This window comes from Strix uralensis, unplaced genomic scaffold, assembly GCF_047716275.1.
Source record: "Strix uralensis isolate ZFMK-TIS-50842 unplaced genomic scaffold, bStrUra1 scaffold_147, whole genome shotgun sequence".
In the NCBI taxonomy this organism is placed as follows: Eukaryota; Metazoa; Chordata; class Aves; order Strigiformes; family Strigidae; genus Strix; species Strix uralensis.
Window position 1 is genome coordinate 197,220 of NW_027436781.1, and position 13,311 is coordinate 210,530.

Sequence of the window (13,311 nt, forward strand, 5' to 3'; positions counted from 1 at the left end):
GTAAAGAGATACTGCATTTATTTTTATTTAGAATTATCTGATCATCACCTGAATTTTACATCTTTCTTTTACAGAACGAAAAGAGGGAAGAAAGAAGATGTCAAGAGCAAGCTTGACAAGGAAATCTAAGTTCTCATTCACACAGACAGATGAAGACAAAAAGTTGAAGCAATGGAAGAACTGAATGATTGGTGGATCAGGCTCACTTTGTCACTTTCAAGTTAGAAAGAATAAAATATCAATCTTTCTTTGTTGAAGAGTATAGGGGTACAACTCCATTTTACAGCCATGAAACTAGAGAAAAGACAGTATGAGAATCTGATCTTACAAGTCAGGATCTACAGAACTGAACTATGCATTATCCTTATGAAAAGACATTTCATGCTCAGACAATCTACTGGATAACAGCAGAGAAAACCATGTCAGAATTTGTTGCCACTGAACTGACTCACAGCACATTTAAGTTACAGTCACATAAAGAGGAAAGGAAAACTACTTCTACTAAAGAAATACTAATGACCATTTTTACGTTGATTTGCATTTTTAAAGGTATCACATTTGTTAAAACAAAACTGCAACAGGTATTCAAAGTCCCTTTTTTTCCTCTCAAGAAAAACAACTTTAATCTCATGTTCAAGTCAATCTGATTCTTTTTGTCTTCAATCAAACAAAAGACAACAGAGAGCAGCAGTCCAAGAAAACAAACAGAAAACCCCACTTATAACTTAAATCATGGAATCATTTCAAAAGGACAGTAAAGTTGCAGCTGTACTATCAAAAATAAGCAGCACTTATCTGGCTGTATGAGCAAACTATCACTGCCTCTACAGACCAACTGGTTGTTGCTGATGAACCAGTATGGCTTGGAAGGAGGGAACAAAAAAAAAAATAAATCTCAGACTCAATGTTGACAGAGAATTTCTGAAAAATTTTTGTGGTCAAGACAATACCAAACCTCAAAATGCAATCCTGTAGACAAGATATTCTTCCTGTGGTGCTATACACGTGCAAAACAGACTGATAAGGAGTTCTTTAAACAAAGGCATCATAGAATCATATAGATGATGGGTGACAGACCAAAATGCAGTAATAATCAAAATAATCCAATAGTCCACGTAAAAACAGTGTTGTATGGTTGGCATTAATTCAAGAAAATAAAAATAAGAAAGCTGCATGAGCAACAAGTTAGAGTACCTGATCACTTACTGGGATTGTCTTGTTCCATCCATGCCAACAGCAGGTCCTTGTCAATGTAATTTCAGCTCTTTCTGAAAGGTGATCAGGACTGTTCCTCAAACAGTGCAAAATCCTACGAAATACAGTCACTGCCCGTGACTTAGGTAAATGCTACATTGGTGAAACCAAAAGGGTTTTAAATGTTTACTCAGTCACTGATTATAAGCTGAAACCTTACTACATATAGCTGTTCTAGTTGAGCAGAACTGGATGGTTGGAATAAAACGTCAAATGTCTGAGAGTGGGTCACTTTAATAGCAGATTATAATTATCTATGGATATTATAATCCCCAAAGAAATAATATTGTGCTTATAAATTCCTTTAGAAGAGTAAATAAAAGACAGTTAAACCACACCAGTGATAAAAAGCATATTTCTCCACATAGTGCCAATTCCTTTTTTTGTCACTTCACAGAATTTATTGCATACTCATATTTTTTTCATTAAAAGTTATGGTTGGTATATTGGCCAGCTGAAAAAAACAACTTAAACCATTCCACACAGGCATAGTTCTTACTGCACAATGGATAAATTATGAACACTTCCAGAGACACCATTCCTAAAAAAAAAATATTCAGACACAAACTTCTTGAACAGTATTTCAACTTTAATGGAATCAGAACAGTAACCCATCAGAACAATTCTATACATCTCTATAAACACTTTGGAGCATGACTAAGTACCTATTACTTCCTATATACAATCACCTGAAACAATACACTGTAAATATGCCTTAACTAAGAAAATACAAACATGCTTCTGCAAGATTATTTAGCTCTTTTTGAGCGTAGCTGTCGCTTGATGATTAGCTGATCGCTTTCCTTCTCTTTTTTTCTATAAAGACCTGAAAAAGATGATATTTCAAGAGTTACTCAGCATTTCTTCAGTGACGAATGACATGTACTTCTAGACCCATGTAACCAACAACATGTTTTTTCCCAGAAGCTGTTTTCAGAATGAATTTTGCCTATTATCTTCTAGTCAGAGGTCTCCAGAACAGAGACACCATTTTAGTGCATCATAATAAGCAAAAAATACTGGGAACATATGAAATCCCTTTTTTTGCTGAAACAAATATCAAAGTCCAAAGAAAACAGTGATCTGAAAGCAGCTCTCACTTCTTATCTCTAATACTCATTTTGTGAAACAAGAAGCGTTCAGAAAACATATTTTTAGCTTAAATTTCTTTAGCTTTCTGACTTTCCCAGGATTCAGTCTTTAACTTTTTCTTCCACTTCCAAGCTCCTTAGCTTCTTTTGCCCTGCCTTCCTGTCATTTCCTTCAGCCTCCTGTGGACAGCATTTTGGTTACTGCTGCATCTATTCATACAGTTTACAGAAAAGTCAACAGAATAACTCAGTATGGGCAAATGCTCACCAGAGCGAATGAAAAAGGACTGAACAGAATGAAGAGATGTACTTCTAACAGCCAGAGCACGCTCAGCACTTTAGTTACTGACAAAACCATAAAGCTGGATTTCAGAAACAGTCCATCAAGCCCTGGCCTATAAGACTCTCTATAGGCTGGTTTAGACAGGGCAACGCAATTTAAGCACACGCAGAAGACTACTGAAACTGTGCTTTGAAAAGCATGGGTGTATCCAAATCCTAAAGTAACCCTAATAGCAGCTGGGCAGAAAAGGAATCGGAAATTACCTCAGATGCTCACTTGCCCTGCAAAGTTAATCGTACATGCAGACCTTTCTCTTCAGTGTTTCAATCATGCTATTCCAAATCTATGGATTCCTTAATGGTCTCTATTTCTGTTATCCCTTCATGCTACTCTTAAATGAACACCAACTACTGGAAAAACAAATTAAGACTCAACTGCTGTACTAGAGGAAAAAGTAACACTCCACATACCACAGCTAAGGTATCTAAGACTCCAAATGTGAAGATATCGCCATGACTGCTATATAGGTGATACAACAAGTCAGCAGTCACACACAGAGAAGATAAGCGAGAAAACAGAGAAAATTAAAGTAACACATCAGGAAGAAAAGACCAAAAGAAATAAGTCAGTACTTTCAAACCTCTTCTGCAACTTGACTCAATCAGGTTTGTTCTGTCCCCCCAATATCTTATTTTAAGCCCAGATTACAGAAATAGATTACAGCGGACAGAACACTAACCCGTAATCACTTACCGAAGAATCAGGGATATCTAGAGGGCAAGAACTGTCCGTTGAACACAGCTTTCTCTTAGATCGTTTTGGCTTGAGCTCCTTTCCTTTGACATTTTCTGGTTCTGCAGACTTGGGAGAGCTTATTGTTGCCATCAGCTTCTTTGCTACAAGAAAAAATTTATTGTAAATCAATGTCTTATTGGTTTTATGAGCCTCAAAATTAATGAATAAAGGTTTAATGAATAAAGGTTTATTAAAATCAGTTTAAAAATGAAACAGATGTAGTCTGAAATTTAAACATAAAAATTCAGAAGTGGTATGTATTTGACTACCACAGTCTTCTATATCCTGAAACAGTTTTCTATAGCTTCAAATGCAAAAGCTTAAAGGACACATTTAAATAGCACCAAAAAAATCAATTGGGATTCAGATTTCACTGGATGTTAAATACAACAGGAATTGAAAACCAGGCTTAACTTCTTTGTACTGACAGAAGCACAAGGTTGAGTCAATTTTCTCTATGTACTTGTATAGTTTTATCAAACTAGTACCAGCTCTATGAAGAGATGAGTGTGTGCATCTTATGAGCTAGAAGGAAAGAAGAGATCCCAATCAATACTAAGTTATGCAAAGGAGGGAAAAAATACAGGACATGGTAATAAAGGTTACAAATTAGACCTCATTTGCTCAAATAAAGTATTTCCAGGGTGAAATTTTGATTACTCTGAATTTGGCTTCCATTGATAATGACATGTTGTCCTCATGGAACCACTCTGACAAATGTGAAAAATGTTAGAAATCCCACTATCTTAACTGTGCATCGTGAATAATGACTAACCTTGTTTTAACCAGCCAAATAGTAGTGTCTTTTAGAATTTAACACTGGTGATTCTTTGTGCCCTCTGCTAATTTTAATCTTTTTTTTAAAAAAAAACCCAGTAACTCAGAAATCATGTCTTACTGTAGGAAAGAATAAAAATATATTCTTCAATGGAAGGTCCTAGCAGTTAATTTTCCCAAGGCTATACTTAAACTTGAAATCCATTAACTGCTTCAGAGCTAGTTTATTGAACTCTTCCACATATTTTCTGGAGATACTGGCTTTCAGATTCTGTAGAACTAATCTTCCTCTCCTACATACATACTTCAAAAAACATTAATACAATTTCCACAGAAACAAAACAGGAAGTGGGGGGGAGATTGCTTATAGAACAAGGTCAGATCTGGGTTTGAATTCAACTCTTGATTTTTTTAGATCAACAGGTCAAGTTTCTGAAATTGCCTTTAACTGTTTTACTGTAAGCAAGAACAAAGTAACTCAGACATTTTGAGCTTATCATTGCTTTTATGATAAATTTATATGCACATAGTCCACACTGCATCCTTTCGCTCTACCTGGCTTACCTTTCACACTTAACCTAAACTTTAGAACCATGTGGTCCTTGTAATCCAGTCGGCCTCTTCTACTCTGCAAGATTCAGCAGAGCAGGCCCCAGCTCAGACTCCATTGTTTCATAAATGAAAGAACAACTGGATGCAGCAGACGTGGCCTTTAACAGCACATACATTAACAGATTACAGTAGAAAAAAGCTATTCTACAATACCCAGATAACATGGAATAAGCCTTATTTATTCTGTACAAACCTTTAGAGTGAAAAATAACAGGAGAACTTTGGAAAAAATCTCCAATTTTTTGTAGTGTTCCATCTTTCTTTTTAGCTGACTTTTTACGTGAAGTAGATTCTTGCTTTCTTAAGGGGTATTCTTTTCTTTTCTTCTGTGTAGAAGACATCTGTACAGAAATACACAGTCATTGTTTAAGTCAAAAAGTTGACTTATCTTCAAGTTTAATTCCATTTTGTTTGGCTTCAATGTTATTTTCAAGCTGACATTTTGAGCTTTGCTACCGAAACCTCTGCTCATTAATGATACTGCCGCAGCAAGCAATGTAGACAACCTTATTTTATACCCAAAAGAAAAAAAATTGTCAGTTTCACAGAATACATCTAAGGGCATGAGTAATATAGGAAACAAATAGTTTCTTTTAAAAAAGTAGATTCAAAGTTTTAGAGTATTTCATTAGACTAGCTGTTCTAGTTATAAAACAGAAGAAAACTGATGGTGAAAATAAATCTACTGTCCACCCTTTGAGCCTGCCCAGGTTACTACTAAGGCCTAAAATCATATTTTTATAGTTGTCATGCATATAGATGACACAAACCTTAGTTTTACTTCAAAAGGAATTGCCTATAACATGACATATGCTAAGAGTATGCTCAAACTAGTCTTCATAACTACTCAGCATGCAACATCCTTCCCTGGGAATCCCTGTACGCTGCAGCCAGTACACGTTCTGGGCAAATACAGACTGACTCTCCTTGGTTAGCTTAGAAAGTTTAGTAGGAAGACAACGTACGTGTTTAAGAATCCTATTAAAATACATAGATAAGGATTAAGATACTGCTGCATAAGAATGTTTGCTCCTTTCACAAGTCCACCTTTACAGAAAAGGTGGACTTATGAAAGGAGAAACTAACTTCAAAATTGAACAAAACCAAACTATTTTCTTGTTGCTTGTAGAAGGTGAATTAGTCATAGCAGGTTTTGCATTTTCTTGTTCTCACTTTTCACAAAATCCTAAGAAAATAAACATGACAAATTTTAACTAGGATTCTTCCGGAAAGAATAATGATTACCTATATTACAGAAGCAGCCACTATTTAAATGCTATGACTAACAGTAGGGAGGCATTGACTACTGCTGGATAGAGGTAACTATTCAAACGTGAAATAAACACTAAACAAACTTGTGGAAGGGAACTAGAAATGCCTGTAGTCAAACCATTCTGACATTTACTATTTTCTTCTCTCTGTTATTTCCTATACTTTTGACTTTAAGAGATTTGACAAGCCAACACCCAAATTGAAATTAATAAATCTAAGTGTAAATTTGGATTTATGGTGACAAGTATATAAAAAACAGGTTGGTAGCACAGTGCCATTGTTAAGCTGTCTTTTAATGACATCTTCTATCTTGTGAAGTGGTGCTGAGAGATTTCAGATAACCGACAGCCATACCAACTGATAACAGCATCAGAAAATGGAAAGAGGATTTTGTTCTTTAATTAGAAGGGAGCCTCTGAAAAAGATTTGGTTTTGTTTGTTTCTAAAACACCAGGGAGTTTGTTTCATTTTTAAAAAAATTTGACATGAGCAGTATGTGGTTATTTTAGCACTACAGGTTTCCCCTCAGTTTTAGTTTTCACAATGCTTTTCAGTTTTAGGAAATTTAAAAAAACAAACTGTGTCTTCAGTAGACTTGTAACAGTTAAAGTTACTGAATCATTTTATAATCTGTTTGGCATATGTAACATGAAGATAAATATTTAAATATTTAAATATGGGTACAGAAGGCCCCATATGCAGACCGGACCCGCTTCATAGGGAAGTCTGCTGCCTCCCTGGGGGCCGCGTCAATGACCTCAAGGCAAAACTCCCCACTCTAGTGAGACCCAAGGACTACTACCCTCTCCTGGTTTTTCAGGTAGGTAGTGACGACATTACTAGGAGAAGTCCTAAAGCAATGAAGAGAGATTTCAGGTCCTTGGGGAAAGTGATTAAGGGGTCGGGGGCACAAATTGTGTTCTCCTCCATCCCTTCAGTTGGAGGGATGGATGAAGAAGAACACAGGAGAACTCAACAGATGAGCTTGTGGCTCCAAGACTGGTGTTACAGTCAGGGCTTTGGATTTTTCAATCATGGGTTGGTATACAGGGCGCCAGACCTTTTGGCATTAGATGGAATGCACCTGTCCCAGAGGGGGAAGAGGATCATGGGACAGGAGTTAGCTGGGCTCATTGACAGAGCTTTAAACTAGATTTGAAGGGGGAAGGGGGAAAACATCAGCCCATCTGAAGTACATGTATACCAATGCACACAGTATGGGTAACAAACAGGAGGAGCTTGAAGCCATGATGAAACAGGAAAATTATGATGTTGTGGCTATTACAGAAACATGGTGGGATGTCTCCCATGACTGGAGTGCGCCTGTTGATGGCTACAAGCTCTTTAGAAGGGACAGACAAGGAAGGAGAGGTGGTGGGGTGGCGCTGTATGTTAGGGACTGTTATGATTGCCTTGAGCACAAGTGTAGCGAAGACAGGGTAGAGTGTCTTTGCGTTAGAATCAGGGGGAAGGCCAACAGGGCAGATGTTGTAGTAGGAGTCTACTAGAGGCCACCCACCCAGGACAGAGAGGTGGATGAAATATTCTATAAGTATTTAGAAGAAATCTCATGATCGCTTGCCCTTGTTCTTGTGGGAGACTTCAACTTCCCAGACATCTGCTGGAAGTACAGTACAGCAGAGCGAGACAGTCCCGGAGATTCCTGGAATGTGTGGGAGACAACTTCCTGACGCAACTGGTGAGAGAACCAACCAGAGAAGGTGCCCTGCTGGATCTCCTCTTTGTGAACAGAGAAGGACTGGTGGACAATGTGGCAGCTGGAGGCCAACTAGGGCACAGTGATCATGAAATAATAGAGTTCTCTATTCTTAGAGAGGCCAGGAGAGGGCTAAGCAGAACTGACATCCTGGACTTCAAAAGGGCTGACTTTGTATTGATTAGGCACCTGCTTGAAAGGATCCCTTGGGAGACAATCCTGAACAGTATAGGGGTCCAGGAAGGCTGGGCACTCTTTAAGAAGGAAGTGTTAATGGCTCAGGAACAGGCAGTCCCCAGGTGCTGTAAGAGAAGCCAGCGACAGAGAAGACCAACCTGGCTGAACAGGGAGCTTTGGCTGCAACTCAGGGAGAAAAGGAAAGTTTACAGCCTTTGGATGAAGGGACTAGCCACTCACAGTGATTACAAAGACACAGTGAGGCTATGCAGGGCAGAAATCAGGAGGTCTAAAGCCCAGCTGGAAATTACCCTGGCTTCAGCAATCAAGGATAACAAGAAATGTTTCTATAAGTATGTCAACAGCAAAAGAAAGACCAGGGAGAGTCTCCATCCCCTGCTGGATGCGGGGGGAAACATGGTAACAAGTGATGAGGAGAAGGCTGAGGTCCTTAATGCCTTCTTTGCCTCAGTCTTTAATAACAAGACTAGTTGGACTGAGGGAATCCAGCCTCCTCAGCCAGAGGACAGAGACTGGGAGAACGACCCCCCTGCAATCCAGGAGACAGTCAGTGACCTACTGCATCACATAGACACACACAAGTCTATGGGACCTGATGGGATACACCCGAGGGTGCTGAAGGAGCTGGCTGGGGTGCTCGCCAAGCCACTTTCCATCATTATCAGCAGTCCTGGCTGACCGGGGAGGTCCCGACAGATTGGAAACTGGCCAATGTGACGCCCATCTATAAGAAGAGTCGGAAGGATGATCCAGGAAATTACAGGCCTGTCAGCTTGACTTCAGTGCCCGGGAAGCTGATGGAGCACCTCATCCAGAGTACCATCACACAACACATGCAGGACAACCAGATGATCAGGCCCAGTCAGCATGGGTTTATGAAAGGCAGGTCCTGCTTGACAAACCTGATCTCCTTCTATGACAGGGTTGACCTGCTTATTGGATGAGGGAAAGGCTGTGGATGTAGTTTACCTCGACTTGAGTAGGGTCTTTGACACCGTTTCCCACAGCATTCTCCTGGCGAAATTGGCTGCTCGAGGCTTGGATGGTCGCACACGCTTTGCTGGGTAAAAAACTGGCTGGATGGCCAGGCCCAAAGAGTTGTGGTGCATGGAGTTAAATCCACTTGGTGGCTGGTCACGAGTGGTGTCCCCCAGGGCTCGGTTTTGGGGCCACTACTGTTTAAGATCTTTATTGATGATCTAGACGAGGGGATCGAGTGCACCCTCAGTAAGTTTGCAGATGACACCAAGTTGGGTGGGAGTGTTGATCTGCTCAAGGGTAGGGAGGCTCTGCAGAGAGATCTGGACAGGCTGGAGCGATGGGCTAAGGCCAACTGTATGAGCTTCAATAAGGCCAAATGCCGGGTGCTGCACTTGGGTCACAACAACCCCCAGCAACGCTACAGGCTTGGGGAGGAGTGGCTGGAGAGCTTCCAGTCAGAGAGGGACCTGGGGGTGTTGATTGACAGCCGGATAAACATGAGCCAGCAGTGTGCCCAGGTGGCCAAGAAGGCCAATGGTATCCTGGCTTGTATCAGAAATAGCGTGGCCAGCAGGGCCAGGGAAGTGATCTTGCCCCTGTACTTGGCACTGGTAAGGCCGCACCTCGATTACTGTGTTCAGTTTTGGGCCCCTCACTACAAAAAGGACATTGAATTATTCGAGTATGTCCAGAGAAGGGCAACGAAGCTGGTGAAGGGTCTGGAGCACATGTCGTACGAGAAGCGGCTGAGGGAACTGGGGTTGTTTAGTTTGGAGAAGAGGAGGCTGAGGGGAGACCTCATCGCCCTCTACAACTACCTGAAAGGAGGGTGCAGAGAGCTGGGGATGAGTCTCTTTAACCAAGTAATGAGCGATAAGACAAGAGGTAATGGCCTCAAGTTGCACCAGGGAAGGTTTAGACTGGATATTAGGAAGTATTTCTTTCCAGAACGGGTTGTTGGGCATTGGAATGGGCTGCCCAGGGAAGTGGTGGAGTCCCCATCCCTGGAGGTGTTTAAGAGTAGGTTCGACATAGCGCTGGGGGATACGGTGTAGTTGGAAACTGCCAGTGCTAGGTTAACGGTTGGACTAGATGATCTTCAAGGTCCTTTCCAACCTAGATGATTCTGTGATTTAAGAGTAACATTCAGGTGAATAAAACAGCAATAAGATACTTCTAAAATTAGTTCCATGTTATTGAAAAATTACTTAGCTAAATGTTATCCCATCAGGATATGAACATCTACGCTATGAAAGGATTTATAAATGGATTGGTAAAACAGTCTTCTCAAAACATGGATAACTATGTTAGATGAAATATATTCATCTGTAGATAAGGTTCAGTACTTTTCCAGTGCCTTCAGAAGGATGGTTATTTTTACACTTACTTTTCCAGCAGCCTAAGAGAATACTCCTCTCAAAGAAAATTGGTTCAAGACATAGGAAGTTTAAATCAAATCTGGACATTATTCCAGAATGAAGCGTTCAATTCCAGATGAATTAACTTACACAACTTTTAACAGTTACTTTTGCAATCCAAGTTTAACAAAATGAGTTTATTGAAGTACTGTTGAACACTAATCACTGAAGTGACCGTTTCTCTTAACTATTTTACTAAGAGATTAAAAAAACATCACTTGAGAACACTTGAATGAGAATGCTAGAAAACCATCAGACACTTCACTCTCCAGCTGAGACAAACTCAGAGTGATCACTTGCCACTTATGCAAATGACCCACAGGTCATCTCCCTATACTCACCTGTCAGCTTCAGAAGTCCTTAGAAGTACAGAGATTCATAAGCCCCACAAGTAGGATTACAAGTAAGTACCACCACAATGAGGTATTAGGGTTTCATAGTCTTTGTGTCTTAGAAATAGCTCTGTTCATGCTAATGTTGATAAAAGTCAGAGGAAAGAAATGTGCGGTTCAAGTAGGAGCAGTGAAGATTTTTACCACCCTGAACTGCTGTGAAGCCTTAGTCTCGCACATAAACACCACAGCACACTAAGAACGCTGGCACATATAACCTAGCACAACTGAAGGAATTAAAGAGGAATTAAGTTCTACAGAAAACAGGGAGGTTCAGGTGCTCGTGCAATTAGTTCTGTATATTCCCTTTAAATACAAAAAGATCAAAGAAAACACAGACTGGACAAAAAGTCAAAGGAAGTGGTCTTGAAACTCTGAAATGCAATGATTAAGCCCAGAGGCTTAACTTTTAATTGCCTATTAGAAGAGGTTATAGTTGATACCAATGATTGCTTAAACCAAAAGAAGCAGTTCTATTGAACTGGTCTCTAATCCTGCAGATCACAGCTACAGACAGAAGCAAATAGTAAGAGCAAGGAGAGAGAAATGTAAAAGGTGAAGAGGAAGTACATATCAGGGACAAGCGTCCAGAGTCTGGATAAATTGAAATCTATGACTTTATTCAACATAGGCCAGAGATCCACACCTTGGCAGGAGGTGGGGGGTGGGGGGGAAAGAGGTTTAAATATTCTCTGTATATATCCTTAGGATCTCAGTGAGAATCAAAAGGATAGGATTTTAACAAATGATCAGAGTAATAAATTGAAAGACTACACAACACATTTTGTCAGTTGGTCTAGGTCATACCTCATCCCTCTCTTCACTTGTCCTTTTCTTTCTTGGCTTGAGCACTTTAACTGTAGCTGGTAAGGTGCTGCCCTGGTGTTTCACCTCCATCTTATCGGGTTCCAGAGGTGTGAACTGAATTTCCATCTCTGGTTTTGGGAACCAACTAGTATTTCCACTTTCTGTGGACACTTCTGAAGAGTCAAGGACAATTTCTGAATGCTCCTGCAAATACATGGAAATTTTAAGAACACAAGTTTTAAAATAACTGAGTTAAAAAACCCATAATACACATCTTTCCCCAATGGATTGCAAAGTAAGCATTCCATTTCCCAGCTTTCACTTTCAGAACACTTCTAATTGAAGGAATCTACTTCAACCATAGCAGAGTTTAACCCTTACTTTCTAAAACTTTTTTGTTACATTTTAAAAAGTTAACATTTCTATCTACAGTGACAGAACTTGAACTCAGCCTGATACTTTGTTTCCAAGTCATTTTGCTCAAGGGCAGAGACAGTCACAGTTTTCACAAGTAGCAGTAGTAGAATGGACATGACTTTCATCTTAACTCTGCTGCTCCTTAGGAGCTAGGCAGTGATAGCAGCTTTTGAGAGAAAAGTATAACCTTTCTCTAGCCTATCTTTAAGGAATTTTCCCTTCCCCTTCTACACCAGAGAAGTTGTGTAAGTAACAAGGTCCAACTAGCAAGCTACAAGCCAAATTCAACCTATGAGAGGCTTCTACATCACTACCTGTTCTCTGGAGGAAGAGCAGGCATTAAGGCAGCCCGCAGCCCACAAGCTGAAAACCTTGTCTTGTACCTGCTTACAGCCAAACTGCAAGAACTGCACAGTGAGGGTGGGATGGAAAAATCAGTTTGACAATTCTTCTTCCTCAGCAGCACTTACCTTCCACCATCCACCCAACCTGTTTTTCTTAGCAAAACCAGCAAGTGAGAGCTGTGGTCCTCCCAGCTCCTGCATCTCTGTGGCAGCAGTTCAGCTGCTGGCTAGCATACAGGAATGGATTCAGCAGCTGTTTGAATGAAACCTGAAAGACAGGCTGCTGGGGTGGTTGGTGCTTAGAAACTGCAGGTGGCTGCTACTACTGCTGCTGGTGGGGTCCCAAACAGAGCAGCTGCTGTGGCTTCTCGAAGGGCACTCTCCTCCTCTCAAAAAGGAAAGTGATCAAAGCTCATGGAAAGCCCAGAGATAGTCACATTCTGCAACAGGCTCTGCTGGGATTCTGAGTAAGAATACAAGCACCACTGCATTCCCAAGAATGGAGTCGGCTAATAGAAACATTTTTCTTTATAACTGCTATTTCATGAGAGTTAGCCATCAAAAAGTTACACAGGAATGGCTAGTGTCATTAGCTAACACAGCTACACACAGGAATCCTGTAGTGGAAGAAAGCAAATCCAATTTGCCCTGCTACTGCTCATCCATTTAAAAGGGTTTATATATTTGTTTCAAGTGACTTATCTAATAATCAGCCACTTCATAAGCATTGGTGAGAGGTAGGATTTCAAGAGCATGCAGCTGAAGTCAGATATAGCTATTCACATGATTATGTTATACATCTTTTATTTCTACCAAAAGCCACTAAAATGAGGTGATCTGATCACCAAGAAAGGTATTTGCAGAATAAAACTTTAGAATTATTCAGACAACAGGATACATTTTCTTCCCTATTCTGCATTTAGCAAAACCCATACAACTGCATAAAATTTTTA

At 40.2% G+C, this 13,311-nt stretch overlaps 1 protein-coding gene across 1 annotated transcript; it reads right to left on the reverse strand.

Annotated features, from left to right (window-relative positions):
• Positions 1-1,996: 1,996 nt before the first annotated feature.
• Positions 1,997-11,723, reverse strand: LOC141938557 (kinesin-like protein KIF20B). Its single transcript, XM_074857431.1, has 4 exons — positions 11,598-11,723; positions 5,006-5,153; positions 3,382-3,524; positions 1,997-2,080 (listed from the first exon to the last, which is right to left on the reverse strand). Exons 1-4 carry the CDS (start codon positions 11,721-11,723, stop codon positions 2,042-2,044), a joined length of 456 nt encoding a protein of 151 aa, XP_074713532.1. The 3' UTR covers positions 1,997-2,041.
• Positions 11,724-13,311: the final 1,588 nt, after the last annotated feature.